This window comes from Mesoplodon bidens (genome assembly GCF_964165515.1).
Source record: "Mesoplodon bidens genome assembly, chromosome: 2".
NCBI lineage: Eukaryota > Metazoa > Chordata > Mammalia > Artiodactyla > Ziphiidae > Mesoplodon > Mesoplodon bidens.
The window spans coordinates 174,275,366-174,303,231 of record NC_138177.1 but is presented as its reverse complement, the minus strand read 5'-3'; the positions used below and the strand labels follow the sequence as shown (position 1 = coordinate 174,303,231).

The following is a 27,866-nucleotide window of genomic DNA, read 5'->3' as shown; positions in this document are numbered from 1 at the left end:
CTTGTAGGTGCTGGCACTTGTCTGAGTCAAGCCCATTCTCTCCTGCCCCTGCAGGAGGGTAGGACGGTTAAGAGTGTGGACTCTGGAGTCAAAGCAATCTGGTCCCAGCTCTGACTACCTGCGTGACCTCTAAGCCTCAGTTTCCATATCTGTAAAAGGGGGACTGGGAATTCCCTGGCAGTCCAGTGGTTAAGACTCAGTGCTTTCACTGCCACAGGCCCGGGTTTGATCCCTGGTCGGGGAACTAAGCTCCTGCAAGCCATGCGGTGCGGCCAAAAATATAAATTAAAAAGGCGGGGGCAGTACTCCACAGTTATAAGGATTAAATGATGATGCCTATAAAATACTGAATGGAGCGCCGGGCATGTGCTCAACCTGGAGATACGACTGTCGGATGAGGAAACGGAGGCTCAGAGAGGGGAGTTGTCCAACACGATCTGAAAAATCAGGGGATGCCGGGAGCAGACATGTGCCAGGGGCACCCAGGTCAGTGGCATCAGGCAGGCCGAGGCAGGAAAATATTATGACTTTATTTGCTACACTGACAGCGGCTCTGAGTGCGGGTAGTGGCCGCTGTCTCTACATGGGGCGTCCGAAGTGGGGGACAAGGATAGTTAGCATCTCCCCAGGCGGGGGCAGGGAAGGCTGGGCCGGGCAGACGTGGGACATGAGTGTGACAACCGCCAACCTCAGGGCTGCAGGAGCAATGGCAGTGGTGTCTCTGGAGACGGGTCCTGGGTGGTGGCTCAGAAGCAGGGAGATCCAGTGTTTAGGGTGCCGGCCGGCGGGCCTGCGCTACCTCCCGGGCCCGGCGGCTGGTGGCCAGGGCTGCTCGGCCAGCTCCCGCTCCAGTTGCTTGAAGCGCTTCTTGGAGGCCCGCTTGGGCCGGAGCCACCGCAGGCAGCCTGGGAGGCACTGGTCCAGCACGCTCTGCCGGGGACAGGGAGGGCGCAGGGGGGCAGCTGTGGCTGAGTCCCACCCCCAGAGCCCCCTCGCACCCCAACGCGGGGCAGGCCCCACCTCCAGCATGAAGGCCCCCACAAAGTTGAAGGCGACCAGGCCCAGCAGCAGCAGCTTGAAGTAGGTGTTGGCAATGCTCCTCAGCGCCAGCAGCCCCTGCAGGAAGCCAGGGTCCAGGAGGAGGCCCACCAGGACGGAGCCCAAGAGCACCAGGGCCACCAGGAAGGGCACTGGGGGTGGGGGAGTCCGTCAGCCAGGGAGCCCCACACACTGACACCCATGCCCGACGGGACCCCACAGGCACCAGCCCCACAGCCCTTCCCTCCATCACATCCCCCCTCCCTCCATCGCATCCCCCATCTCATCCCCCCTCCCTCCACCTCATCCCCCCTCCACCTCATCCCCCTCCCTCCACCTCATCCCCCTTCCCTCCATCTCATCCCCCCTCCCTCCATCGCATCCCCCCTCCCTCCATCGCATCCCCATCCCTCCACCTCATCCCTCCTCCCTCCACCTCATCCCCCTCCCTCCACCTCATCCCCTCCCTCCATCACATCCCCCCCTCCATCTCATCCCCCCTCCCTCCACCTCATCCCCCTTCCCTCCATCTCATCCCCCCTCCCTCCATTTCATCCCCCTCCCTCCACCTCATCCCCCTTCCCTCCATCTCATCCCCCCTCCCTCCATCACATCCCCCCTCCCTCCATCGCATCCCCCTCCCTCCACCTCATCCCTCCTCCCTCCACCTCATCCCCCTTCCCTCCATCTCATCCCCCCTCCCTCCATCACATCCCCCTCCCTCCATCACATCACCCTCCCTCCATCACATCCCCCTCCCTCCACCTCATCCCCCTCCCTCCACCTCATCCCCTCCCTCCATCACATCCCCCCCTCCATCTCATCCCCCCTCCCTCCATCACATCCCCCTCCCTCCATTTCATCCCCCTCCCTCCACCTCATCCCCCTTCCCTCCATCTCATCCCCCCTCCCTCCATCTCATCCCCCCTCCCTCCATCACATCCCCCTCCATTTCATCCCCCTTCCCTCCACCTCATCCCCCTCCCTCCACCTCATCCCCCTCCCTCCATCACATCCCCCTCCCTCCATCACATCCCCCTCCCTCCACCTCATCCCCCTCCCTCCACCTCATCCCCTCCCTCCACCTCATCCCCCTCCCTCCATCTCATCCCCCCTCCCTCCATCACATCCCCCTCCCTCCATCTCATCCCCCTTCCCTCCACCTCATCCCCCTCCCTCCATCACATCCCCCTCCCTCCATCACATCCCCCTCCCTCCATCACATCCCCCTCCCTCCACCTCATCCCCCTCCCTCCACCTCATCCCCTCCCTCCATCACATCCCCCCCTCCATCTCATCCCCCCTCCCTCTCTCTCATCCCTCCTCCCTCCATTTCATCCCCCTTCCCTCCACCTCATCCCCCCTCCCTCCATCACATCCCCCCTCCCTCCATCACATCCCCCCCTCCCTCCATTACCCCCACCCAGCACATCCCACCCCCAGCACAGCGGCACCATTGGTGTAGAGCGGCCGGCGGAAGGGCGCCCCCTTGGACACGGCCATGGCCAGGATGAGGTACTGGAAGCTGGACAGACAGAAGACCACGGTGTTCTCATAGTTGGGCAGGTTGTCTGGCGCGGGTACCGTCCTGTTCAGAGGCACGAACCTGGGGGCACAGGGACTGGGAGTCAGGGAGCGAGGGCGAGGAGGACAGGGCATGGGTGGGATCTGGGGCGAGCTCCCCGCTACTCACCAGGGCTGGGCCACGGTCAGGAAGTAGCCCCCCAGCTGCACGCTGGCCACCAGGGCCACCTGTAGCAGCAGGCTGCTGAGCACAGGCACGCTGAGCAGGGCCCCTGGTGGCCGCGCCTGACCCAGGGCCAGCGCCGGCCCCGTGCGGCTCATGAGCACCGCCACCGTGGTGGTGATGACCAGGTCGATGACCAGGAACTGCACATCGCCCAGGTTGGTGTTGACCTAGCGGCAGGGAGGGAGGCCGGAGGGGAGGATAGCTCCTAGTCTGATGGGGCAGGCACCAGCCCTGCCCTTAAGGAGTCTGATGGGGAAGGTGTTTTCTTGCCCTGCAACTTGATGGGCAGACAGCACCCTCCTGCCTCTGGGAACTCCCAATCTGATGAAGGAGACACGGCCCTGCCTTCAGGAAGCCCCTCTCCCCGTCTGAGGGAGAAGGCATCCCCGCTGACCTGGGGAGGCCTAAATCTGATGAGAACTACCAGCCTGAGAGGGAGGCTGAGGTCTGCCTTGTGGAGCCCCAAGGTTTCTGGAGGATACGCAGTTCCTGCCCTCAGGTTTAAGGTGGACACAGGGACAAAAGCTGGCACAAGGCCTGCAGTGCCCCATGGCGTCACGTGCTTCCAGTGGGGGCGAGCAACGTGTGCTCTGAGCAGAGGAGTGGGTGATACCCTTTGGACAGGAGGCCGGAGGCACAGTCGAGGTCTGAGTTACGGCGAGCGGGGAGTGGGCGGATTCATGGGAAAGGGGCTGAGGCCTCGGGTGTCCCGCTCCTGCCTCTGCCTCCTTCACCCCTGCCCGGCCTCTGCCTCAGGACCCCCTGCAGATGGGGAACTCCCAGAGGACAGGGATGAAACGCTATAGCACAGGACAGCTGCCCCCGTCTCTGAGGACCTACTGTGCACCAGGTGCTCAGTGCTTTCATCAGCTCAGACAAGCCTCACTGCCGAGGCTCCAGGGCGCCTAAGCCACGCGGCTGGAGCAGGACTTGAGGCCACGCTGTCGACTCCAGAGCCTGCCGGGCTCCTTACCACGCTGCTGAGGTCCTCGCCCCGGGCCCGGCACGGGGCCTGCAGATACTCACCGTGTAGAGGATCAGGACAGAGATGAACTGGGTCAGGCTGTACAGGGCCATGTACTTGAAGACGCTGAACGACGTGTCCAGGGAACAACGACCTTCCCTGGGGAGTGGGTATGGGCATGAGGGGGCCCAGGCCGGCTGACGGGCCCTGCCGAGACCCCGCCCCCCACCAGGCCCCTGCCCGCCTCACCTGATGACCATGGGCACACACTCAATGCTGGCCACGCTTGAGGTGAAGGGCGAGACCACTGAGGCCTCGGCCTGGGACAGCGAGATGCCCACGTCAGCCGCCTTCAGGGCCCCGCAGTCGTTGGCGCCATCCCCACACATGCCCACACAGTACCTGTCGGAGAGGGGAGGGCAGGCGTGGCCCGGACTCACGTGCTGGCTCTGAGCCCAGGAGGGCCCTCCTCAGCTGCGAAATGGCCCACCCACCTCCTGGGCTGGCTGGCTGGCAGAACACGGGGATGGCTGCATCCCGACTGCCCGCTGGGTGCCTGGGAAATGCTCAGTAAGTGGTACGCAGTAGGTGCTCAGTAAATAGGTGCAATTACAGTAGCCACAGGGTCTGTATCCACAGGTTCCGTATCTACGGGGTCTGTTTCCATGGATACAGAGAGCCGACTGTACGACGTCATTTTACATAAGGGACTCGGGCACCTGTGGACGTTGGCATCTGCAGGGACTCTCAGAACAAGTCCCCTGCAGCTACTGAGGGCGGTGTCATGTCAGCATGACAGACCCGGGGGTGCCTGCTGGGCTCTCTGAGGCTGATGGCTCCTGAACGCCTGGGGTGGGAAGCAGGGACATATGGGCCAGCTAGGCCCCCGCAGGCCCCTCCCACATAGGCACTCACTGAAGCTTCTGCAGTTCACACACCAGCTCTGTCTTCTGCTCGGGAGCCATGCGGGCAAAGACGGTGCCCTGGACCAGGACCTGGGAGCACAGGGAGACAGGGGAGGGGCTGAGGCAGCCAAGAGGAGGGAGAAGAGCATGGCGAGGTGTGGGGCGACCAGGGAGGCCCGGGGGCAGCCCTACCTTGGGCAGCAGCTTGGGGAAGTGCTTCATAAGGACACCAAAGGTGGACCCGCTGAGGGCCAGGTGGCTGGATCGGGGGTCTGGCTCCATGGTGTAGCTTGCGGCCTGGTCAGGATCCTGGGGGCCCGGGAAGCTCCGCTGAGCTCCCCCTGCCCACCCTGAGAGCTGGGGCCCGGGACAGCTGACCCAGGGGTGGGGTCCTGGGTGGGGTCTGTGGCGGAACTCAGGGTCAGCCTCACCTGAGCCCCGTTCACGGCTGCAGAGGACTCCACTGGCAGAAGCTCGAGGGAGGCAGGCTGGCCCCGCTCAGGGGGGTTGGCGTGGATGATGACCAGGCGCTCCTGGGGGCCCACCATGCCGCAGCCCTGGGCCACGGTGACCGCCGTCTGCAGGTTGTCCCCTGGGGGTATGGGACAAGGTCAGGGTCCAGCTGCTACTGAGTGGGGCCATCCTCACCCTGACACGTATAGATGGGAAAATTGAGGCCGGACAGAGTCTGTCTGCCATGACTGGCTGAGTGAGCTCAGGCAGGGTATCAGTGTCTCTGAACCTGGGTTTCCTTGTCTATAAAACTAGGGATCAAAGGTCTTAGGAGAAACTGGGAGTCTGGGTTTGAGTTCTACATATACCTTTTTTTTTTTTTTTGGGCCATGCCATGTGGCGTGTGGGATCTTAGTCCCCTGACCAGGGATTGAACCCATGCCCCCTGCACTGGAAGTGAGGAGTCTTTACCACTGGACCACAGGAAAGTCCCCTGAATCTTTCTTTTCTTGCTCCATGAAATTGTCACAACCTTTGAGGCTGACCTAACTTCCCCCATTTCTCAGAGTTGGAAACTGCAACTTGGGGAGAGGTCACCAGCAGCTGAGCTGGAACCCAGGCTGTCCAACACCAGCCCCAGACTCTTTGGAAGTCACTCTACGCCTCTGAGCCTCACTTTCCTCATCTGTCAACTGGGGTGACAATTATCACTCAGGAGGGAGACTGTGAAGGTACCTGAAATGTCTGAAAAGGACCAGGCCTGAGGCAGGGGCCCAAAGAGATGCCCCGGGAAGGGATGCCAGGTACCCCTATCTCTGCCTGGGATGAGGTAGATTCTGCCCTCCTAACCCAGGCCCTGCTGGTACCTGTCACCATGACGGTGCGGATGCAGGTCCTCCGCAGAGCCTGGATGACAGGTGTCGTCTGTGGCTTTAGCAGATTCTGCATGACCAGCAGCCCCAGGAGGCTCAGCTTCCACTCCACTGTGTCCCTGGAGGGTGGGCAGAGCCGGGTCAGAGGTCATGCAGTGGCCACGACCCGTCCCCCAGCCACTGGGCAGGGGCATCAGCCCTGGGCTCTGCCCCCCTCTGCCCACATGAGGCCGGAGGCTCAGTGCCCAGGGTCCACCTCGTCAGTTGCTGAGCTGCTTCCGTGTTGGGTGCGATGGGCAGTGGCTTGCTGGCGAGGGCCACCACGCGGTAGCCAGCAGCTGTGTAGCTCTGCAGCATCTGGGTGAAGTCGGTGGGCACTGCCAAGGAGAGGCAGGTGTCACTGGGACGGGGAGGTGCAGGCAGCCACACGGGCTGGGCGCCCACCCAGTTCCGTGCCAGTGCCGACCTGCAGACTCTGGGGCCCTCCCCCTTCACCTGTCTTGGGGTCGCAGAGGCCTGCCACCAGCTCGGGGGAGCCCTTGACGCAGGCCTCGGGCCGAGCCGCCCCCGGCCACGCCACCACCACGCTCATGCGCTGCAGAGCCGACGAGAAGGGGAAGTGGCTGAGGATGCTGACCGGCACCAGGGGCTCCTCCTGTAGGGTTGGAGGGGCAGCTGAGGGGTTGGCCTGTGGAGCCCACCCCTCCCAGCCCACGGCCCACAGGCACCCCCCTCAGCTCACCACGCCCTGCAGGTGGAGCTCCTGAAGCGGGGGTTTCATCACTGCCAAGACCTGCGTCCCAAAGGTCGAGTCTGTAGCTGGTCCCTCCTCCAGGACCTGGGAGGCAGGCAGAGAACACTGGCATCAAGGGGCCGGGTGCAGGCTTGGCCTGGGGCAGCCAATCCTTGGCCCATGGAGAGAGGTAGTGGGAGAGACTCAAGTTAAACTCATGGAGGACTTCCTTCATGGGAGACTGGATAGAACAGAAGTCAAGAACGCGCGCTTTGGAGTTGGGAGGACCCAAGTTCAAACTCTGGCTTTGCCATTTACAAGCCGCTGGGTGACCTTGGACAAGTAATTCCAAATCTCCCTCAGCCTCAGTTTCCTTCGTGAAGCAGGTTTTAAGCTACCTCCCTGGGGCTATGGGGAGCAGTACATGAGATGAGGCCCGTGCAGCAGAGCGCTGGCACAGGGTAGGTGCTCAGCACTAGGCCGTGGCCATTGTTATTCTCGGTGGTGGGCATGATAGAGACGCCCCCCGGAAGTCCTAGAATGAAGACTGGGTGGGCTTAGTTAGGGCTCGGCTGCCCAGAGGCAGGGGGCGGACCTGCTCGGCCTCCTCACCCAGCCAGTAGATTCCACCATCTTGAGGTCCATGGGGTCACCCACTGGGGTGTCCCGGAGCCGGCTGAGGGTGTGGCAGGTGGCCAGTGCCCGGAGCAGGGGCCCCATGGGAAGGCGGCGGGGCTCTGGGACCAGCGGCAGGAACTCCTGCCCCTTCAGGGGCACCACACCCATCACGTCCAAGCCGTCCTCTGTGAGTGTGCCTGTCTGCAGGGGGCAAGCGGGCGGGCCAGTGATGAGTCCTGGGGTGAGCTGTGCCCCGCTGCGGTGGGCGCCCACACCCCTGGCCAGGCGGGGCCCATGGGAACCCCAGGAGCCAGAGCTGGACCTTTGCTCAAGCAGGTCCCTCTGCCAGGCTGCCCTCCCCAACCCGCAGTGTTTCTTGGTCTGGCATCATTTCCCCCAGGAAGTCTTCTTCTTTAACCCTACAGTTGGGTCAGGTAGTGCTGGCTCGGGGCTCCCACCCATGGCCTCTTTACTACTCCATCATTTGTTCACTGTGGTACCAGGAAGAGGGCCTGGCCATGTACAGCTCTCAGTGTAATGAATGAATGAATGAGTGAATGAATGAGTGAACGGATGCCTGCCTTTCCCATAACACATTCCAATGGCTCAGTTACACATCTGGCCCCTTCGCTAGCCTGGGAGCTCTTCGAAGATGGTCATGCTCCACCCTTTCAGTTTAAATAACTGAAAGGAGGGGCAGTGAGTGATGGTGCTGGTTGGAATTTGTAGAGCAGCCCCAGGCGGGGTGAGGGCCTGGGCTGGGGTGGGTGGGGGAGATCAGAGGATCAGAGAGCTTTCTTTTTCTTAAGTGCAATAAATCTATCAGGGAGCTGGGGTGGGGAGCAGCCAGGGCTTGGAGACCCTGCTGTCCCGGCCACTCGAGGCGGTGCCCTGAGAGGCACTACAGCCCAGGGTGGGGGAGGCGCGGGTGTGGGGCGGGGGGCGGGGGGGGGTAGGGCTGCTCCTATCGGTGCAGGTGTGCTCACACCTTTTCTAATAAACCAGAGCTGGGTTCCCCCCCAAAAGAACAAAACTCACGAGGGCCCGCCAGCCTCTGATGGATCAGGGCTCTGCCCGCTTCATCTTGCCCCCCATCCCTACTGTTCCCCGAGCCCCAGGCACACTGGTCTGTTCCTCCAAGGAGCCAGGAGCCACTCTACTTCTCCCCCTCCACCTTGCCAGCCCTGCTCTCCTCTCAGTGTGGTCCACCCCTCAGAGGTCACCAAGGACCTTCCCTGACTGCCCTCTAAGGGAGTGACCCCCCTGTACCACCCATCACGTACCCCATTTGTTTCCTCCCTAGAACCCATCACCATGTGCAGCTCTGTGGTCCCTGGTTCACTCATTATGGTGGTGGGGACATCTCTGTGTGGGTCACTGCTGGATCCCCAGTGTGGACAGCAGCCCTGGGTACCCAGTAGGCCCTCAATGGTTCTCAAACAAACAAATTAAATGATTTTAGACATTTCATGCTCCAGACTGTGAGCTTGATGCAGGTGGGAGCTGGGGGTAGAGGGTGCCTCTGAGTGTTTCCATCCCAGGACAGGGCCTGGCGGTGGCCAGTGTTCACAGCAGGGGTGCACGGGCAGGCGGCGGGGCTCTGGGCTCAGCAAGCCCTCAGTCAACATTGCTGAATGAGGGATGTGGGTGTGGGGGGCCTGGCCGTGTCCCCCACCCCACGGCCCCCACCTTGTCGAAACACACCAGCCGGAGCTTGCCCCCCAGGTTGATGCGCATCGGGTGGATGCAGAAGACGCCCCGGCTCCGCAGCCGGTTCTGGGCGTAGAGCGTGCACACAGTCATGGCAGCAGGCAGGGCGGGCGGCACTGCCACCGTCACCAGGTCCAGAGCCCGGATCACGATCTCGTCCAGAGGCACCTGGCAGGGGGCACTGTGAATGCCAAGGGCCAGGCCGGGTGGGCCCTGGGCCCCCAGTGGCAGCCCCCGCCCGGCCCCCAAGGCTTACCTGGTTGCGGTGGAGGATGAAGATGCTGTAGATGGTGCCGAGGAGAGCTGAGGAGACAGCAAGGGGCTCAGCGGGACTGGGCACGGGGCTCCGGGGGCCACTGGCACAGTGGGGTGCAGGGGGCCACTCACCCAGGACAGAGAGGGCAGCCACAAACTTCACGCTGTGTTTATAGAACTTGAAGTTGATGGGCCGGGGATGCAGGATGGAGCTCACCAGGGCCCCTTTAGCCGTGCAGAACCCTGGGAGGAGATGGGGAGACCGAGGCAGGGGAAGCTGAGGGTCAGGATGACTCCACCCCTCCCCCACACCATCCACACCTCTGGGGTTGCAAGGCATGATGCTCCTGGGGTCAGCAATCACCCAGTCTGGCGGTCACACGGGATGACCACAGGCCTTGCCCAGCCTTCATAAGCTTAGTAAATAAGGAATTAGTAGTACCATATACAAACTGGGTGGTTTCACTTAAAATCCAGATGTGTGGCTTTCGCTGAAAAATGTCAAATCTGGTGACACACTGGGTCCCTTTCACACGTGGCAGGGGCCTGCTGGAAATGTACAGCACTGCTCTCTTCCTAAGGGGTGGGCTCCTTCCTTCTTACCACGTCCCTGCCCACTCCAGCCAATCCTAAGTAGGGGTGGGACGTGCCTGAGCCGCACAGCAGGGCAGTGGTAGAGGTGGGTCCTGCCGGGCTATGTGTCACCTCTCCTCTAGGTGCTGGGCCCAGCATCCCTCCCCGCTTCCCAGACTCGTTACCTGTCTGGGTCACCACTGCCAGGACGTGGGGCCCTACAAAGGCCCGGGCCTGCAAGATGAGGGTCCCACAGAAGAGCGTGTGCCGCGGGTGGGTCTCTGGGAAGTAGGGCACCGGTCCCTCCGGCAGGGCCGTCTTCAGCACTGGAACGCTCTCCCCTGGGAGGGATGTGGTATGAGGCCCACGCTGGTCCCTCCCACGAACAAGATCAAGCCTTATACCTAGAACTGTTACGGAAGCCCCAGGTCTCATTTAACGCTTGTAACTATGTGTGAAGAAATCACTGCCCCCATTTTACAGAGAGGTATACTGAGGCTCAGAGAGGGCAAAAGACACAGACACAGTGAGACAATCCTGGGATGTGTGCAGCCAGTTCCCAGGAACCCTCTCTCAGGGGAGCCAGAAAGAGTTGTGAGCATACAGCATGGGCAGAGTCGGGGGCCAGGGTGGGGGGCCGGTGTTCTCCTTCTGTTGGAATTATTTTGTAACAAGCTGCGTTACTTTTATAGTTCAAATAAGATATTGACACGAGAGGGCTTAACCTTTGTAAAGCCCTGAGCTCACTGCCTGGCAAAGAGTAGCAGTGCCTCACCCAGCATCTGCAGGGGTAGGACCCACTGAGGCTGGGACTGTTACCTGAGCAAAGGGAAAAGAGAACTCCATCTAAAAGTTCTGACACAAGGCAGAGAGGCTCGGTGGCCCGGCAGGGGGGATGGGGGGCTGCTGGCCAGGGGCAGGCACTGACCTGTCAGAGAGCTCTCATTGACCACGCACTCGCCAGCCACCAGGGCAGCATCGCAGGGCATCAGCCCACCCTCCTGGGGAAGCACCAGGCAGTCTCCCGGCACGAGCTCACTGGAGTCGACCCATTCCTCCTCTTCGGGCAAGCAGGGGCCTCAGTATAGCCTGGAGGGGACTCCCCCACTGCCTCCCCCAGCCTTCGTCTCTCCCCTAGCCTCTCTCCCTCCCCCAGCCTCCCTCCCTCCCCCAGCCTCTCACCTCCCCCAGCCTCCCTTCCACCCCATTTCTTACCTCCCCCAGCCTCCCTCCCTCCCCCAGCTCTCACCTCCCCCAGCCTCCCTCCCTCCCCCAGCCTCTCACCTCCCCCAGGCCGGCACACGCACACCCGTACAGACAGCTGGACCATGTCCCTCAGAGTCTGGCTTTGCTGTGGGCAGGGGGACAAGCAGGGAGTGGGTGGGTGGAGGTCCCCTCGGACACCGCCTGCCCTGTCCCATCCACCTCACACCGCACACCTTTCTGGTCTTGTATATCGACACGCAGATGGAGACGATGGAGATGAGGAAGATGCACAGGGCATACCAGTAGTAGTAGTCAGCCAGCCACAGCCCGATGCTGAAGGCCTGGAACCCATAGTAGGGGTTCAGTGCCTGGGGGAGGGGCGGGGAGGCAGCGTCAGGGCCCAGGTCCCCCAGGGCAGCCCAGCCACAGGCTGGGCCTCCTGTGCCCACGGAAGCAGAGGGCCTGGCAGTTGCCAAAGGACTAAAGCCAGGCCTGTCTCCTGGTCAGTCCTGTCCAGCTGTGCCTTGAGCCACCAGCTTCTTTGCTCTAAAGAGGACACACGGGTGTTTACACGCCAGGCCCCTGCTAAGCACATCATCTAAATGTCATACGATGGTGAGGACAACTCCACAAGGCAGATGCTACCATCAGCTTCATTTTACAGCTGAGGAAACTGAGGCACAGAAGGGTTAAGTCACTTGCCTAAAACCACACAGCTCCCAAGTGGACGACTAGAGTTTACATCACGCCAGACTCCAAGGCCTCCTCTCTGTCTCACAGGTGTCTGCCCCTGGCTCAGAGGGCTGGGATGTTAGCAGTGTACTCTCGGTGTGTCCAGGTCACTGGCTTCCCTGTCCCCATGTGACCCTGGCCATGCCACGTCCTCCGCCTGTAGCTCCGGTTCCTCATGTGTGAACGGAATGTCCCTACCATGAGGCTGTTGGAGCGTGAAAGTGGGTAATGCACGGAAAGGACCCAGACTCTGGAGCCTGGCGCTTGGCACACAGCAGGAGCCCAGGCTGTGTGGGTTTGTCTCTTGGCCTCTAATCCCCAGCCCCAGCCTGGACCAGAACTTCCAGTTCCTCTCCCTGAGATGACTGGGTCTGGTTCTGAGACAGCTCTCCACCACGGAGAAGAGGACAGCTGGTAGAATCTGCCTCTGTAAGGGTGGCCCAGAGAGGGCAAGCCCCTGGCCCAGGTCACACAGCCAGCTCAGGCCAGAGCTGGGGCGGGGCCCAGGGACAGCCCTACCTCGTCCACCAGCAGCTGGGGATAGGACTTGACTGGTACACTGATCACGTTGGGGCCATAGATGGTCTTCCTGTAAGAGGAAAAGCGGCAGGGCCATCAGATGGAGGGGCTGTGGCAGCTGGACGCTCTAGTGGTGACGGAGCTCCCTACTTTCCAGCTGGGGAAACTGAGGCCCAGAGAAGGCAGGTGACTGGAAGAAGGCCACACCCAGGGGGGCAAGAGAGGGGACCCCAGCTCTCAGGGCAGCACCCACCTCACGGTTTGGTCCTGGAGGCTGAGGCCGGTGCTGGAGCAGTGGAGGTCGTCACAGGTGCGGCCGTGGTCCAACAGGCTGGGAGGACAGGGTGGGCACTCATGTGGGTGGTGGGGTCTGAGCTCCGCACCCCCCACCCCTCCTGGCCCACCTCTGCCACACCGAGCTGCCGGGAGAAAGCTAGGTCCCTCACGAACTCTGGGCCTAACTTTTTCCTTCTGTTCCTCTGATCGGGCCCCAAACCATCTCACCCAGGAAAAACGATGAGAGATAATGATAATACTTAACAATGACAACAGCCGCTATTTTTTAGTGACATTTAGAGCTTTCTTTACAATGATGCCTTCTTAGGTAAGTCACTTAACCTCTCTGGGCCTCAGACTTCTCATCTGCAAGATGGAGACGCTGACAGCATCTCCCTCACAGGGCTACGGGTGGATTAAATGAGATGTTTTGCTAAGTGCTTGGATGGCTCCTGGCACTTACTAGGGGACAAAGGTCAGCGATTTTTTTTTTTTTTTTTTGGCTGCGTTGGGTCTTCGATGCTGTGTGTGGGCTTTTCTATAGTTGCAGCGAGCGGGGGCTACTCTTCGTTGCAGTGCACGGGCTTCTCATTGCAGTGGCTTCTCTTGTTGCGGAGCATGGGCTCTAGGCATGCGGGGCTTCAGTAGTTGTGGCTCACGGGCTCTAGAGCGCAGGCTCAGTAGTTGTGGCGCACGGGCTTAGCTGCTCTGCAGCATGTGGGATCTTCCCGGACCAGGGATCGAACCTGTGTCCCCTCCATTGGCAGGCGGATTCTTAACCACTGTGCCACCAGGGAAGTCCCACGTCAGTGAGTTTTGCTATTCCTCTCATGTAGCAGAGGCTGTTGGTGCCCTCCCCACACCCCCTTGGAATTCACGTCTGTGCGGTGCAGCCTCTTACTGGAAACACCTGTCCTGGCTTGAGGGCTTCTCCTGGCTGCATAAGCATGGTCTGCCCGTGAGCTAGGAAGGCCGAAGTTGTGCAAGAGTTCATGTATTCCGCAACCGGTAACGGTAGGAAGGTGATGGGTACGTACCCCCTGGTTTCCTCACTCCTTGGGTGAGGGCACCCTGAGGTGCGTGCTCTACACTAGCTCAAAGGGATCCCCAAGGGACCGTGCTCCAGGTGCCCACGTCAAGCCCCCTCCACCGGCTGCCTTCTCTTCCCGGCCTCACCTCCCCTACGTCTCCTGGCATCACCTTGCAAACAGATTCCCTGCACTTGAATCCTCGTCTTGAGGTCTGCTTCTCGGGGCTCAAACTAAGACATAAACTGAGCTCGTATTTATCGAGCACTTAGTAGGTGGCAGAGCCGGTACAAGACGCCAAACGGAAGGTCCAAGTCCAGAGCTTACGGTCTGATTCACAGCCGTGTTGCCACCTCAGGCCAGGGGCCGTGCCAAGCCTTACATGACAGTAATATACTTTACCCTCGAAACAACCCTAGGAGGCCGGGATTCCCTTCATGAGCTATTTACAGACAGGCTCAGCGATTTGAGGGGGCCAAGGCACAGAGCTGAGAGGGGAGTCCAGGCTGGGCCACCTTCTCTGCCCAATGCAGCACCCGCCGTGGGCGTGGTGTAGCGGCGCCGGCCCTGACCCCTACCTGACGCGGCAGAAGGCCTGCTGGGTCTCGATCCAGACATAGCGCTGGCCCCGGAAGAGGTAGTAACGCAGCGTCCGCTGCTGGGTGGGAGAGAGGAGAGGTGGGCTGGGGGCGGCCCCAGGAGGAGTGGGGGGGGGGCGGCAGGGCGAGGGCACAGGGAAGAGGCGGGAGAGGCGTGGAGGGGTAAAAGGTGATCGGCCAGCATCCTGCACGCTCGGGACAAGAGAACCAGAGGTGTCCGGAGGACAGCTGGAGTCCAGTCCCCATTGTACAGGGTGTGAAACTGAGGCCCAGAGACAGGCAAGGGCCTGTCCAGAACCCAGCTGTCCACTTACTGCCTCTTCGGTCCTGTGGAGCTGGGCGGTGTCCTTCCATGTCCCCTCTGGTAGTGTCCCCACAGCTGCCTGGCTCCGGCCGTCCTCCGCCTGGGTCTGTGGGGGCAGCTCCAGGCTGGGGACGGGGGTGGGGTTACCGTGGAGCCCTGGGAGCTGCCCCAGCACCTTCCCATCCCCACAGAGCCACCTTCCCTCTCTCGGATGGGAGGCCCCGGGATCAGAGCCTTCGTGGGGGGAGGGCAGGGGGAGCAGGGGCTCCTGGGAAGGGGCGATGGGGCTGCCTCACCTGTCTTTGCTGATGGCCTCAGTCTGCACCTGGACAGTATAGAGCTGCCACGAACTATCCTGGAACACGGAGGTGTGGACTCAGTCCTGCAAGAGACCCCTCCCCTCCCTGGCCCCACCCGACAGCCAGGTGGCCCCTGCTGGAGGAGGCAGGGATCAAGGATAGAGGTGACCTCCTCGGGAATCACCCACCCCGTCCCGTCTGCCCACTGCTCAGATGGGAAAGCTGAGGCCCAGGGAGGAGAAGCACCTGTGTAAGGTCCCACAGAATGTCAGCGGCCAGGTTGGGCTGAGAACCCGAGCATCCTCCACCCCGCAACCCTGAGCCACCGCCACCCCTCTCCAGCTCCAGGCTCGCCCCCTGCTCCCGTCTCTCACCTCTTTGTCTCTTATTTCGATAACGAGGGTTTCGGCGCGGGCCAGGCTGCACGGCTGGAGCCGCAGCCGCACCCGCCACACGGGCTTCCATCGGAAGAGCAGCAGAGGGATCCCCGCCATCATCCAGACCACCATGTGATAGCCGATGACCCTCCATGGACTGCCACAGTAGCCGCTGAGCCTCTGTGGACATAGGCGAGAGCAGGCCAAGGTGGTGGGGCGGGCGGGGGCTGGAGGAGGATGCCAGGGTATCTGGGTGGGCCTGGGTATCACCCCCACCTGGAGTTGCCCCTGTCCCTCCCCTGCCCACGTACCACGGATGAAACTGAGGAGCTGAGGGGATCTATAGATGTCTCTATCGTCAGGGTCCCATAACCGGCGGGCGTGTTGCCCACGAGCGGGCTGCTGTCTGTGGACAGAAGGGAGAAATGTCATTTGGGGGGGGTTGGGGGGGCTCCTCCCTCTTTCTTTAACCACGACTTACGCACAGTCATTTTATAAATCTGGTCTGATAAATCCAGTAACTCGAGTCTTCACGGGTCTGTTACCGGGCTGTCCTGTTGGTCCTCACCCGTAGTACCTTGTTTCCTTGCGCGTCTGGCGATTTCTGACTCCATGTGGGCCCAGAGTCGGGGGACGGGGCCTGTTGAGCACTTTAAGCTTCAAGAGCACCCCCCCCACACATCCAGCTATTAGCTTCCTGGGAGCTCTGTGTCCCGCTTTCCATCTGGTCTCCACTCTGAGGGCAGGGACAGGGCTGCTCATCCTTTTTCCTTTTTTTAGACGTCATTTTTATTTATTTATTTATTTTTAATTTATTATATTTTCAAAAATTTATTTTTGGCTGCGTTGGGTCTTTGCTGCACGCGGGCTTTCTCTAGCTGCGGCAGGCGGGGGCTACTCTTCGTTGCGGTGCGCGGGCTTCTCATTGCGGTAGCTTTTCTTGTTGCAGAGCACAGGCTCTAGGCAGGCGGGCTTCAGTAGTTGCAACATGCGGGCTCAGTAGTTGTGGCATGTGGTCCCTAGAGCATGTGGGCTTCAGTAGTTGTGGTATGTGGGCTCAGGAGTAGTGGCATGCGGGCTCTAGAGCGCAGGCTCAGTAGTTGTGGCATATGGGCTTAGTTGCTCCACGGCATGTGGGATCTTCCCGGACCAGGCATTGAACCTGTGTTCCTGAGTTGGCAGGCGGATTCTTAACCACTGCACCACCAGGGAAGTCCCTGCTCATCCTTTTTCAACCTTCGTGCCCAGCACAGGCCTGGCAGTGAGGAGATGCTGAGAAGTCGAGTCTGGACTGATAAAATGTCAGGGCAGCCATGAAAGGGGCAGCTTCACTCTGAAGGTGAAATGGGGGGAGGAGGAAGGAAGAACCCAGTCACTGGGGGTGGGCTGGAGAGGAGGGGTGAGCTGAGCAAGCCCCCAAGGCTCAAGGAGAGAAGCTGCTATGTGCCAGGGCCCAGCTGAACAGCTGACAGGTTCCTTCTGTGAGGAAGGGCCCACTATCACCCCCATTTTACAGATGGGTAAACTGTGGCTCAGGGAAGACCAGTGGGCATCTCTACTGTAGAAACTCTTTTTTTTCTTCTGCCTCCCCTGCTGTAGTGCTGCAGTCCTAGCAGAGCAAGCAGACAGTGGGTGTTCTGGGGCCCGGGACGGGGTGGGGCTCATGGCCTCTGTCAGGGTTTCTCTAACTGTGCTCCCTGCACCTCTTGGGGAGCCTGTTAGACATGAAGATGCCTGGGCCCCTCCCAGACCTGCTGGCACAATGGCAGCAGTGCTGAGCATCTGCATGTTTCCCAGGAACCTCTGGAGAAGTTCACTAAGGGGGATGGGAAAGCAGGGAAGGTGGGGGGCAACCTGCTGGCTTTCTGGGCTCCCTACTCCTCCTCCCCAACCAGAGCCCTGCAGAGGCCTGATCTGAAAGTTCCATCCCATAAGCCCAGGGTGTCCCAAGCAGCTGCCCGTCACAACATCCCCAGCCCCTCTGCTGTTCTGTCCCCAGACACTTGGGTTTCTGCAGCTTCTCCAAGCCCCAAAGCAACCATGATAGTCAACATTTCCCGAGGCCCCACTATGTGCGGGCTCTGCTCCTGGTCCTTCTTACATGGCTAATGCAATGACCCTGCCATGTAAGCACAATAATTATCCCCTTTTTATAGAAGAAAATTAGGCTCAGAGAAAATTAGGCTCAGAGAGGTTAAGTAACTTGCCCAAGATCACACAGCCAAAGTACATGGTAGTGTCAGGATGCAATCCTAGGCAGGCTGACTCCAGGGTGGGGTTTCTTCTTCTTCTTCTTTTTTTTTTTTGGCTGCACTGGGCCTTCATTGCTGCGCACGGGCTTTCTCTAGTTGCGGCGAGCGGGGGCTACTCTTCGTTGTGGTACGTGGGCTTCTCATCGCGGTGGCTTCTCTTTGTTGTGGAGCACGGGCTCTAGGCGCACGGGCTTCAGTAGTTGTGGCACACGGGCTCAGTAGTTGTGGCTCGCTGGCTCTAGAGTGCAGGCTCAGTAGTTGTGGCGCGTGGGCTTAGTTGCTCCGCAGCACGTGGGATCTTCCTGGACCAGGGCTCAAACCCGTGTCCCCTGCATCGGCAGGCAGACTGTTAACCACTGTGCCACAAGGGAAGTCCCAGGGTGGGTTTTAATTCCCATCAGACCACGCAGAGTCTGTTCTGTCCTATCGCAGCCCCCCATATCTCCACATAAGGACTGTGATAGTAATTACTATGGTAATTACCATAATAAGAACAGCCAATATCCATTAAGCACTTCCCAGGTGACAAGAGCTGCTCTAACCCTCCACGCGAATTAGCTCATTTAACCCTCTGGCAACACGATGAGGGGACTCTTATTTTTCCCATTTGTACAAATGAGGGAACCGAGGCTCAGAGTCACAAAGGCCCCTGGTAAATGGTGGAGCCAGGAAGTCAGAGCCCAGATCTTGTGTTTTGGGGGCCAATGTGGGCACTTCCAGAGAACAGGGCATATGCCCTCTGCCGCCTGAGGCCTCTTTCAAACAAGATGACTCAAAACCCAAATTAACCCAAGCCCCGCCCACGGTCAATCCCTCCCGTGTCCACTGGGTGACTCAGAAAATATATGGAGCTGCCACCAGCTCCAGAAAGGGCCTGGTCTCTGGGGAACTCACACACATACACCGCTCCCACACATACACCCGAAGCCTGTAGCTCTCAACCATCCGGGTGTCTGGCCAATGGTAAAGTCTCAAAGCCAGAGGGCAGGAGGCCTGGTCAACCTTCTGCCCTGGGGCTCAGAGATCCCAGCCTGGGTCCCCTGGGGTGGTCCCTTTTGCTCTCTGGTCCCGGCCCAGTCCAGCTTGTGAGCGAGGCTTGTCAGGGCATGATTTCCTTCCCTTCCTGACAACAGCCCGCAGACAACAGCCGAGGCCCTTCTGCTCTCTGGTGTGTGTGTGCTGTGCAGGGGCCGGGGGAGGCTCGCCCTGGATCCTGTCTTGGGGGGCAGAACAACAGGCATTCAGGGCAACTGACCCGGTCTGGCAACCTGGGTTCTCAGGTCCTTGGCCACCGACAAGCCACAGCCCTTTTCTTGTCCCTCCTCCAAAGGCCACAGTCCCAGCTCTCCTTCTTGCCAAAGCCCCTCTCCAGCCCTGGAGACCTGCTCCTTGAGTGGGTCAGGGCGGGTAGTTTCACCCCCTTTAGGGCTCTTCTCGGGCGGTTTCTGGGGTGTAAGAAAAAGAGCACCTTAGGGGGGACTTCCCTGGTGGTCCAGTGGTTAGAACTTCGGGCTTCCACTGCAGGGAGCATGGGTTCGATCCCTGGTTGGGGAACTAAGATCCCCCGCAAGCCCTCGGTGCGGCCAAAAAACAACAACAACAAAAAGAGTACCTCAGGGCTATCAGGGGCTGACACAGGCCAGGCACTGTTCAAGGGCTTTACACACATCGATTCATTCATTCCTCACCACTGTGAAGTGGGGACTACTTTTATCCCTATTTTACAGATTAGGAAACTGAGGCCCAGAGAGGTGAAGTAAGCTGCCCAAAGGCCACACAGCCAGGACGCGGTGGGACGTGGATCCAGGCAGTGCGGCTGTAGGGTCCACGCTCTTAACCACGGCACTACCAGCGCCATCGCTGTCGTCCCCGTCAGTAACTGTGCTCCTGGCTCTCTCACAAATGACTCAGCCTCTCCAGGCTTCCGTTTCCCATCTCTAGGATCATAACCCCAAAGTAGCTGGCACATGGGGTGTTTGAAGTTCCTGAAGCATGGCCTGTACAGGCGGGCACTGCTGGCTCCCCTGCCAAGGAGGTGTGGCTTCCGCTCTGACCCATTTCTCAGGCTCCCCTCTACATTCCCACTGCCCTGTCTGAAAACCCACAGCTGTGCCACTGCTCCCCTGGGTGCACTCAACAGATCTTCCCCAGGCCTTCAAACCGTCAGGCCAGCAGCTGTGCTGGGGGCGTGACTGCAGCACACGGCACTGACCCAACGTGGGCCACTTTGCTCCTGCCCATCTGCTTTCCTCCTGCAGCAATCAAGCAACTTATCCCATTTTACAGATGAGAAAACTGAGCCTTGAGAGAGGCAGTGTGCCCACCAATTTGTCTCGCAGCTGGAAGGGGCCTTGCTCCAAAATCCTCTCTGCCCACCTCACCCCCACCCACTGACACCAACACATCAGGCTTGCATAGGTGTCATCGCCCTCCTGCTCACAGTGCCCGGCATGTGGCTGGGACTCAGGAACCTTTTATTTTTATATTTTTATTTTTTATGTTTTGCGGTACGCGGGCCTCTCACTGTTGTGGCCTCTCCCGTTGCGGAGCACAGGCTCCGGACGCGCAGGCTCAGTGGCCATGGCTCACGGGCCCAGCCGCTCCGCGGCATGTGGGATCTTCCCGGACCGGGGCACGAACCCGTGTCCCCTGCATCGGCAGGCGGACTCTCAACCACTGCGCCACCAGGGAAGCCCAGGAACCATTTATTGAATGAATGAACCGGTGAATGAAGGTTGTACACCTCACTGACATAACAGAGCATGGAAGCAATGGTGCAGGAATCACTGTGTCCATCTCCTGCCTCCGGGTCGGCTGGGAGGAACAGAGGAACAAGCCTCTTCTTGAAGGGTCCTGCCAGAGACCATCTGGAGCTGCCCTCACTGGATCACTTCCCCCAGGACCTAAACAATGTTGCCTCTGGAAGTTCTTCCTTGTGTCTCTCACACACCCATCGTTTCACAAGGATGCTCTCCCCGTCAACCTGGGGAAGGGGGAAGGGAGCTTGAAGGAGGAAGTCACATCTGTGGAACACTCTAGTCTCCCAGCAACATCTTGCAGAACATCTGTCAAAACACTCAGAAGGGCTTGTTTATCTCTATTCGCATTGCAGTCTCCCCAGGGATGGCACAGGAAGGTCGGAGCAGTGTCTGATCTCTTCCGGTACCACCAGCTCAGGCCAGCTGCTTGGGATGAGAATACTTTCACAAATCACTGACTGCATTGCTCTCCTGAATAACAGCGACTGATCTTCACGTGTAACCCTCTGAGGGAGGGACTATTTTATAGTGGGGGAAACTGAGGAACACAGCTTCAAAATCCCTTGCCCGGGGTCACACAGCTTGCAAGGGGAGAAGCTGAAGATGAGTGGGTCTAAATGAACACATTCCTCTCAGTTCATCCTCACAGCCACCTCTCCAAAAGTATGGATTAGGATTCCCATTTAAAATGAGGCACAGAGGGGCTTCCCTGGTGGTGCAGTGGTTAAGAATCCGCCTGCCGATGCAGGGGACACGGGTTCAAGCCCTGGTCCGGGAAGATCCCACATGCCGCGGAGCAACTAAGCCCGTGCGCCACAACTACTCAGCCTGTGCTCTAGAGCCTGCGAGCCACAACTACTGAGCCCACGTGCTGCGACTACTGAAGCCCGTGCGCCTAGAGCCCGTGCTCTGCAACAAGAGAAGCCACCGCAATGAGAGAACCGTGCACCGCAACGAAGAGTAGCCCCCGCTCGCCACAACCAGAGAAAGCCCGTGCGCAGCAACAAAGACCCAACGCAGCCTAAATAAATAAATTAAAATAAATTAAAATAAAATAAAATAAAATGAGGCACAGAGGTTGACTAACATGTCCAAAGTCACACAGCTCTGAGTGGTCAAGATTAGACTTGAACCTAGTCTGACTCCCCGGCCCTGGGGCAATGCCACGAGCACTGCAGAGCGGAGGGGCTGGCGTCAAAGCCATTTGGGAACCTCTTGTTTCCTGCGGAAGCATCGGTTTCCTGCTGATGACCTGGCAGAGGCCCAGGGCAGCACTGCTGCCTTCTCCCTTGCTGTGCTTCTCCTGTGGCCAGAAGCTCCTCTCCTGGGCCAGGCTGAGTGTGAGGGATAATCTGCCAGGAGCTCCCTGATCTTTGGATCTGGAGTCCAGGGACCATATTTCCTCAGCCTTTCCCCTTCCTCACCCTGGGTGCACCCTAGAGTTGGGGGGTGGGGGAGTAAGGTGGGAGACCGGAGGGAGAGACCTGGATGAAGGGTCTGCAGCTGCAGAGAGGATGCTCAAGCGTTGGTGGCCCTTGGCTGAGGTCTAGGCTCTGAGTGACCCACGTGGAAATGAGACCCTTCTAAACAAGAGAGGTCTACTGGCACCATTTGCAGCAGGTAGAATTAGACTCTGGAAAGGGTGGCCTCCAGACACAGAGCCTGGGACAGGTAATATGGAGGGTGTGGTCCCTGGACCGGCGTGCTAACAGGCTTGCTCTGGGGGCCTGACTCAGGGGATCAGGAGTGCATTTGTGCCCCAGGGCACTCGGATCCAGGGACTCAGGAGCCTTGGCTTCTCCAACCCCATTCATTCATTCAGCCAAGAGGAACAACCGCTCAGAGGCCCTGGATGCAGCAGCCTCCACGTCTCTTCCCCCACCTGGCCATCCGTCACTGCACCGGGACACTTCCCCGCGCCCCGCCACCGCGGCCCCCGGATTATCCTTTTGCACGGCGGCGCCAGGCGCTTCGTCTCCCAGGGCTTTAGGAAGGAGCGGAGCGGACGGCTCTGCGCGGTGCCATCCCCGGGCTCCTGGCCTCTCTGGGAAGGGGGAGGGCACGGGCGCGGGGATGTCCCGGGGGCCGCTCCCTCGGCCCGCGCCCCCGGGGTGGGGGTGTCCCCCCACGACAGATGCGACGACGGGCGGTCCGGGGACCGCGCCCGGTTCCTGTCGGCTGGGGTTGCGCGCTCACCTGCGCTCATGGCGGCTCCTCGCGCTCATCGCCGGGCCCGGGAGTCGCGATGCCCCGCGGTCGGGGCCGAGGCGGAAGGCCGGGGACGCGGGGCGCTGCGGGGCTGGGCGGCCCGGGACACCTGCAGGACCCGGCGGCTGGAGCGGCGGCGAAGATGCCGCAGTCAGGCTCTGCGCACCGCCAAGCCCCGCCCCGCCCTCTGCGGCCCCACGTCCGCCCGCGCGCCGCGGGGGCTGCCGGGATTTGTAGTCTGAGGCCGCTCCCAACGCGCACGCAGGGGCGGGGCGCCGAGAGACAACGCGACCGCCCTGGGACAGACCGACTCATAGAGAGGAGGACACTCAGGGAATCCGACAGGACAGCCCTCAGACACATGAACACATAGACACACACTCAGAGAAATAGCCCTTAGATGCACAAACACAAGTACACAACGCCCCTCCCACTCCTCACATTTGCATAAAGTGAGAGTTGCGACCCAGAGATACACAATTCTCAGACACGCACACAAAAGCAGGACACTCAGGGAAACAGGACAGCTTTGGTACACAAGCACACAGGTACACAACAACCTCGGACACACACATAGATACACACACACAGAGTCTAGACTCCCAGGACACAGACACAACACACAGATTCACACACAGAGGTGATACTTAGAGACAATGCACACATACCCAGTAGTGTGACACTTAGAAACAGGTAAGACAAGCCCCCACCCACGCCGTGAAGTACAATGCATGGCTGGTTCAAGCTGGTCCGTCTCTTGTAGGCTCTGTGAACTTGGGCAAGCCACTTAACCTCTCTGGGCTTCATTTCTTAACCTATAGGAGGACGATGACATTAGCAATACCTGCTTGATAGATTGTTGTGAGTCCCACAAGAGAAAAAGCATGTAAAGCACTTGGGACAGTGCCTGGCTCTGCTGCACAAATGTCAAAGAAAGAAGACAACACCTGCCCAGAGACTCACAGGCTCAGATACGTCTCACAGGGATATGTGTGGACACAGGGAGGCACTGCAGTGATGCACAGAAGGCCTCTAAAATGCCACAGAAACAGCCGAGGCATAACCCCCATCTCAGAAGCCTCACATGACCTCAGACAAGCCTGCACATGTGGGAACAAGGAAGCCCCTGAAGGGCCCCAAGACCTCGTGTTTGTATGCAGTGTTATCACATTACCTCATAGCGACAGGCACAGACAAGGTGTCCCCTGACCCTGGGGTTGATGGCTTCTGGACTAAGGATCTCCAAAGGATCAGAGACCCCAGGCTCTGGGGCAAACCAGGGAAGGATCACATTAGGGCCAAGGCTAGGACTGGGCTTGAGCCATCATCATGTATCCAGTATGAATTTCTGCAGTGCCGGGCACTGCTCTAGGAGCTAGGAATGGGAGGGTGAACAAACAGACATGGGGAGCAGCCAAAGGCCAGCAGAGGAAAACTCCAAAGTAACCTGTGGTGGAAAGGGCTGGAAGGAGACAGAGCTGCGATGGAGAGTAATGGTGGGGGAGAGACTCTAGAGTGGAAGCAGGGAAGGCCTTGACAGTATCTGGTCCATACCGAGAACTCAATACATACCCTTGATAAAGGGGTACATATCGGCAGGACTTGCTGATGCATGGGAGGTGGAGGTATAGGAATGGAATCAAAGATGCCTCTCCTCCCTGGGTTTTGGTCTGGGCAGGTAGGGGGTGGTGGAGCTATTCGCTCAGCTGGGGCAGGCTGCTGGTGGAGCAGGTTGACCACCTGGGGGATGGGGCTGGCTTCACTCAGTTCAGGTGAGAAGACCTGTTTCTTCTGCTGATGCCTCAGTGAGGGCAGCCTGCTGAACTTCTCAGAGCCCCTGTTTCCTCCCCCAGGGCTTAGCTGGATGTCTGGCAGACCACTTAACCAGGGGAACCCTGATTTCCATGGCAGGCAGGATGGCTAGGTTTGTATAAATGACTTGCTCAGATGGCCTTGCCAAGAGGCAGTGTGGTACAGTGGCAAGTGGCTGGGCTCTGGCACCAGAGAGACCTGGGTTTGGATGTGCATCAGTTGCTGTCTAGCTGTGTGAGCTTTAAAAAGTCACTTTCCCTCTCTGAGCCTCTCTCCTCATCTGTGAAATGAAAGCTGCTGGAAAGATGAAATGGGGTGGCAGGAACTTGGCAGAAGCCAGTTGCTTTCTTGAGATCCTGGTGCTGGGCTAGAAGCTTCATAAAAGCAGGGGGCTTGGGGACTGCATCGCAAGATTGGTCCCTCATTCTTCATATTGCTACTTGGCATTTAAGAGACTCCATCCTCTGAGCCATCTGGGAAGGAGCTGCACCTGCCGCTTGGTCCATGGTCTTCATGAGGCAGGAGACCAGAGGAAGCTTCCTTCCAAACCACAGAGGATGTGGGAGGCCTCACCTCTGCCCAGGGTTACCTTTGGGGAAGCAGCTCTCACTGTGGTCATCTGGGCGGTCTGTGGGCTGGGCTGCAGTCATCTGTGGGCTAGGACCCATGGAGAAGATTCCCTTCTGGGGCTGTTGCTCCCTTGGGGGCCCACAGGAAGGACATAATATGCCTGGTCCTGCAACCAGGTAGGATAGGGAGAACCCGGAGAAAGAAAACCAGGCACGGCTTTCCTGACATAAGAGAAGCCGTCTTTTGTGATCTAAGCCTGGCCACAATGCTTGCCCTAGAAGAGGTCTCAGTAATGAATGATCTTAAGGGAACAAAAGGATAGACGACTGTTATCAGGCAAGAGAAGTAACAATGCAAAGATATCAGTTGTAAAGACTCCCAGTTCTGTTTCAGTGGTGAAGATTAGCCTGAAATGCTCAACCACCAGATCAACTGGAACCTGAGGGATGATGATGACCTTTTCTGACCCTCATGACTTCAATCAACTAAAGCTTGGACTCTGTCGACAGCCCAAGCCCGTTCACGAATAGGTATGTACCCTTAGCTTAAAACTTCCCCAATTTTGCTGTTGGGGAGACACTGCTTTGGGAGAGATCCCAGTGTTCTCCTTACTTGCTGCAAAGAATAAATCCTTCCTTCTCCTGATCTTTGGCTTGGTTGTGTCTTTTGGCTCGACACCTACCAAGAGGTAAACCCAGTTTTCGGGTAACAGTTCGAGTGGCAAAAAGCTGGAGAATTCACTAATTTGTACTGGTTTATTCTAGAGCATTGCCAAACTTCTCAGTTTCTCTAGTTTCACTAGATTTTTGCAACAAAAGGGATTTTCTCACCTAGTGACAAACCCCATGACAAGATTATGGCTGTCTAGACACATAAGGTGCAGTTTCAGCAGTCTGTCTTGTATGTAGTTTCCTGGGCAAGGAGGAGGCTGGAAGGGAATTTGAGTGTTGGGAGTCAGCGGCACACCCTCTGGCACCCAGCAGTCAGTGTGATGTGGGAGACGAGAAATGAGCATTTTTAGTCTTGCACAGATAATCCATCCTCTGAAGAGGAGGTCTCTAACTCTAGCCAGCCGTGTTGGAAATACACCAATTTTCAAGTCCAGAGAGCTGTGAATTAATCACCTTTTTTTTTTCCCCTGGCTGTGCTGTGTGGCTTGTGGGATCTTAGTTCCCTGACCAGGGATTGAACCCGGGCCCTCAGCAGTGAAAGCACGCAGTCTTAACCACTGGACCGCCAGCGAATTCCCAGGGAGTTAATCACCTTTGTAGTAGGATTCAGCCTTCCACACAGTAGGTATTTGAGACAAATCAGTTAAATTGAGTTTATGGAGCATTTGCTCAACTGCAAGCTAGATGCTTTTCACATTTATTATTTTTTAAACTCATATATGCTAAGAATTTATTTTTAAAGTTTTTTTTTTCAGCTTAAGTATAATTGACAACATCGTAAGATATTTAAAGGGTATCATGTGGACTTCCCTGGTGGCGAAGTGGTTAAGAATCCGCCTGCCAATGCAGGGGACACAGGTACGAGCCCTGGTCCAGGAAGATCCCACATGCCGCGGAGCAACTAAGCCCATGTGCCACAACTATTAAGCCTGCGCTCTAGAGCTGGAGAGCCACAACTACTGAAGCCCGCATGCCTAGAGCCCGTGCTCCACAACAAGAGAAGCCACCGCAATGAGAAGCCCCCACTCACCACAACTAAAGAAAGCCCGCACACAGCAATGAAGACCCAACGCAGCCAAAAAAAAAAAAAAAAGAAAAGTGTCTGATGTGATGATTTGATATATCTATATACATTGTGAAGGGATTTTTCCTCATCATTTAACACATCCACACCTCACATATTTACTTTTTTTTTTCTTTTTGGCAAGAACTCACATTTATTCTTATGTAGACTTTACCCACAATTCTGAGAGGTAAATGCTCTTAATTCCCATTTTACAGATACGAAAATAGAGGCTCAGAGGTTCAACAACTTGCACAAAGGCCGGGTAAGAAGGGATGGCTGGCTTCAGCCCTAGAGAAAGTTGAAGCATTCCACAGGATGATTTTTGTGAATGTAAGCACATTGTCTGGACATTATCAGAGAACAGAAGTAGCATGAAGGACAAAACAGTCTTTCTCTGCTCAAGCTTGCAGTTTTATTAGTAAAGTCTTTGTGTCTTGAAATAGAACATTTGCCTGCAATCCAATGAAAGATTAAATAAGCAGTAAGTTAAACTATCAGTTGATAACATATTCTAATTTAGCTCGGGTTTAAATGGGGTGAGTGACCTACAGTGGCACACTTGACGTCTGATGAAGCTGATTTGAAGTGGCAACTCCCCTGCCTCTCCTCAGAAGCTGCCTGGTGCAGAACTCATCTTTACAAGCCATTAAATTAGTCATGAGAAAAAAACCCATCTTTCTCCCTACAGGTCTAGTGATTAGAAGCAAAGTCAAATTACTCATGAATCCAAGGAATGCGACCTTCCTCGGGGCTGTCTGAAACCAATTAGGTGTGAACAGACCTGGAAGGCAGATTTCCCTACTGCCCTCCCAGCCCGGGTATGGAGGGCTCCCTGAGGGTTTTCCAGTTCTCACTTCCGAATCTGGAGCTTTAACATCTGAGGACTGTGTACTGTGTGGTCTTACTGAGGTGGCCAAGAATTTTGAGATGCTAACATAAGGGTAAAGACTGTGTTCTCTAAATTTCTTATAATTTAATGTTTGTTCCTTCTTGGTGAACTTGGCTCCTAGGTGGGAGGGGACAAATCTTGTTCACCTTTACCCCCAGCACCTCACCTCTCACAATGCCAGACACTAGTGCTTTTGAAACATCTTTTTTTTTTTTTGCGGTACGTGGGCCTCTCACTGCTGTGGGCTCTCCCGTTGTGGAGCACAGGCTCCGGACGCGCAGGCTCAGCGGCCATGGCTCACGGGCCCAGCCGCTCCGCGGCATGTGGGATCTTCCCGGACCGGGGCACGAACCCGTGTCCCCTGCATCGGCAGGCAGACTCCCAACCACTGCGCCACCAGGGAAGCCCGAACCATCCCCTTTTAAAGC

The 27,866-nt window shown here is 58.1% G+C and overlaps 1 protein-coding gene across 4 annotated transcripts; it reads right to left on the bottom strand.

The window, feature by feature from the left end:
- Positions 1-638: 638 nt before the first annotated feature.
- On the bottom strand, positions 639-22,595 carry ATP13A2 (ATPase cation transporting 13A2). Of its 4 annotated transcripts, none has more exons than XM_081225290.1 (29): positions 22,419-22,595; positions 15,523-15,617; positions 15,209-15,391; positions 14,832-14,890; positions 14,546-14,660; positions 14,211-14,290; positions 12,582-12,659; positions 12,329-12,398; positions 11,311-11,445; positions 11,156-11,222; positions 10,800-10,931; positions 10,057-10,212; positions 9,431-9,541; positions 9,300-9,346; positions 9,023-9,211; positions 7,328-7,534; positions 6,725-6,820; positions 6,478-6,637; positions 6,239-6,359; positions 5,977-6,101; positions 5,089-5,249; positions 4,850-4,966; positions 4,668-4,747; positions 4,002-4,154; positions 3,815-3,911; positions 2,732-2,955; positions 2,493-2,644; positions 1,021-1,190; positions 639-930 (listed from the first exon to the last, which is right to left on the bottom strand). In XM_081225290.1, exons 1-29 carry the CDS (start codon positions 22,426-22,428, stop codon positions 796-798), a joined length of 3,525 nt encoding a protein of 1,174 aa, XP_081081416.1. In that variant the 5' UTR covers positions 22,429-22,595; the 3' UTR covers positions 639-795. The 4 variants fall into 4 exon arrangements, with proteins under 4 accessions (XP_081081416.1, XP_081081418.1, XP_081081417.1 ...); XM_081225292.1 differs by having other exon boundaries at positions 11,311-11,418; XM_081225291.1 differs by having other exon boundaries at positions 14,211-14,287.
- Positions 22,596-27,866: the final 5,271 nt, after the last annotated feature.

Bases quoted from the DNA above. Each gene is read 5' to 3' on its own strand.
- ATP13A2 (XM_081225290.1), bottom strand. The intron at 10,932-11,155 runs GTGAGAGGCTGG...GCTTGCCCGAAG, and splicing joins CGTGTGCCGGCCTGGGGGAG to AGGAGGAATGGGTCGACTCC. The intron at 7,535-9,022 runs GTGGGGGCCGTG...TGCCCCCTGCAG, and splicing joins GGCTGGTGTGTTTCGACAAG to ACAGGCACACTCACAGAGGA.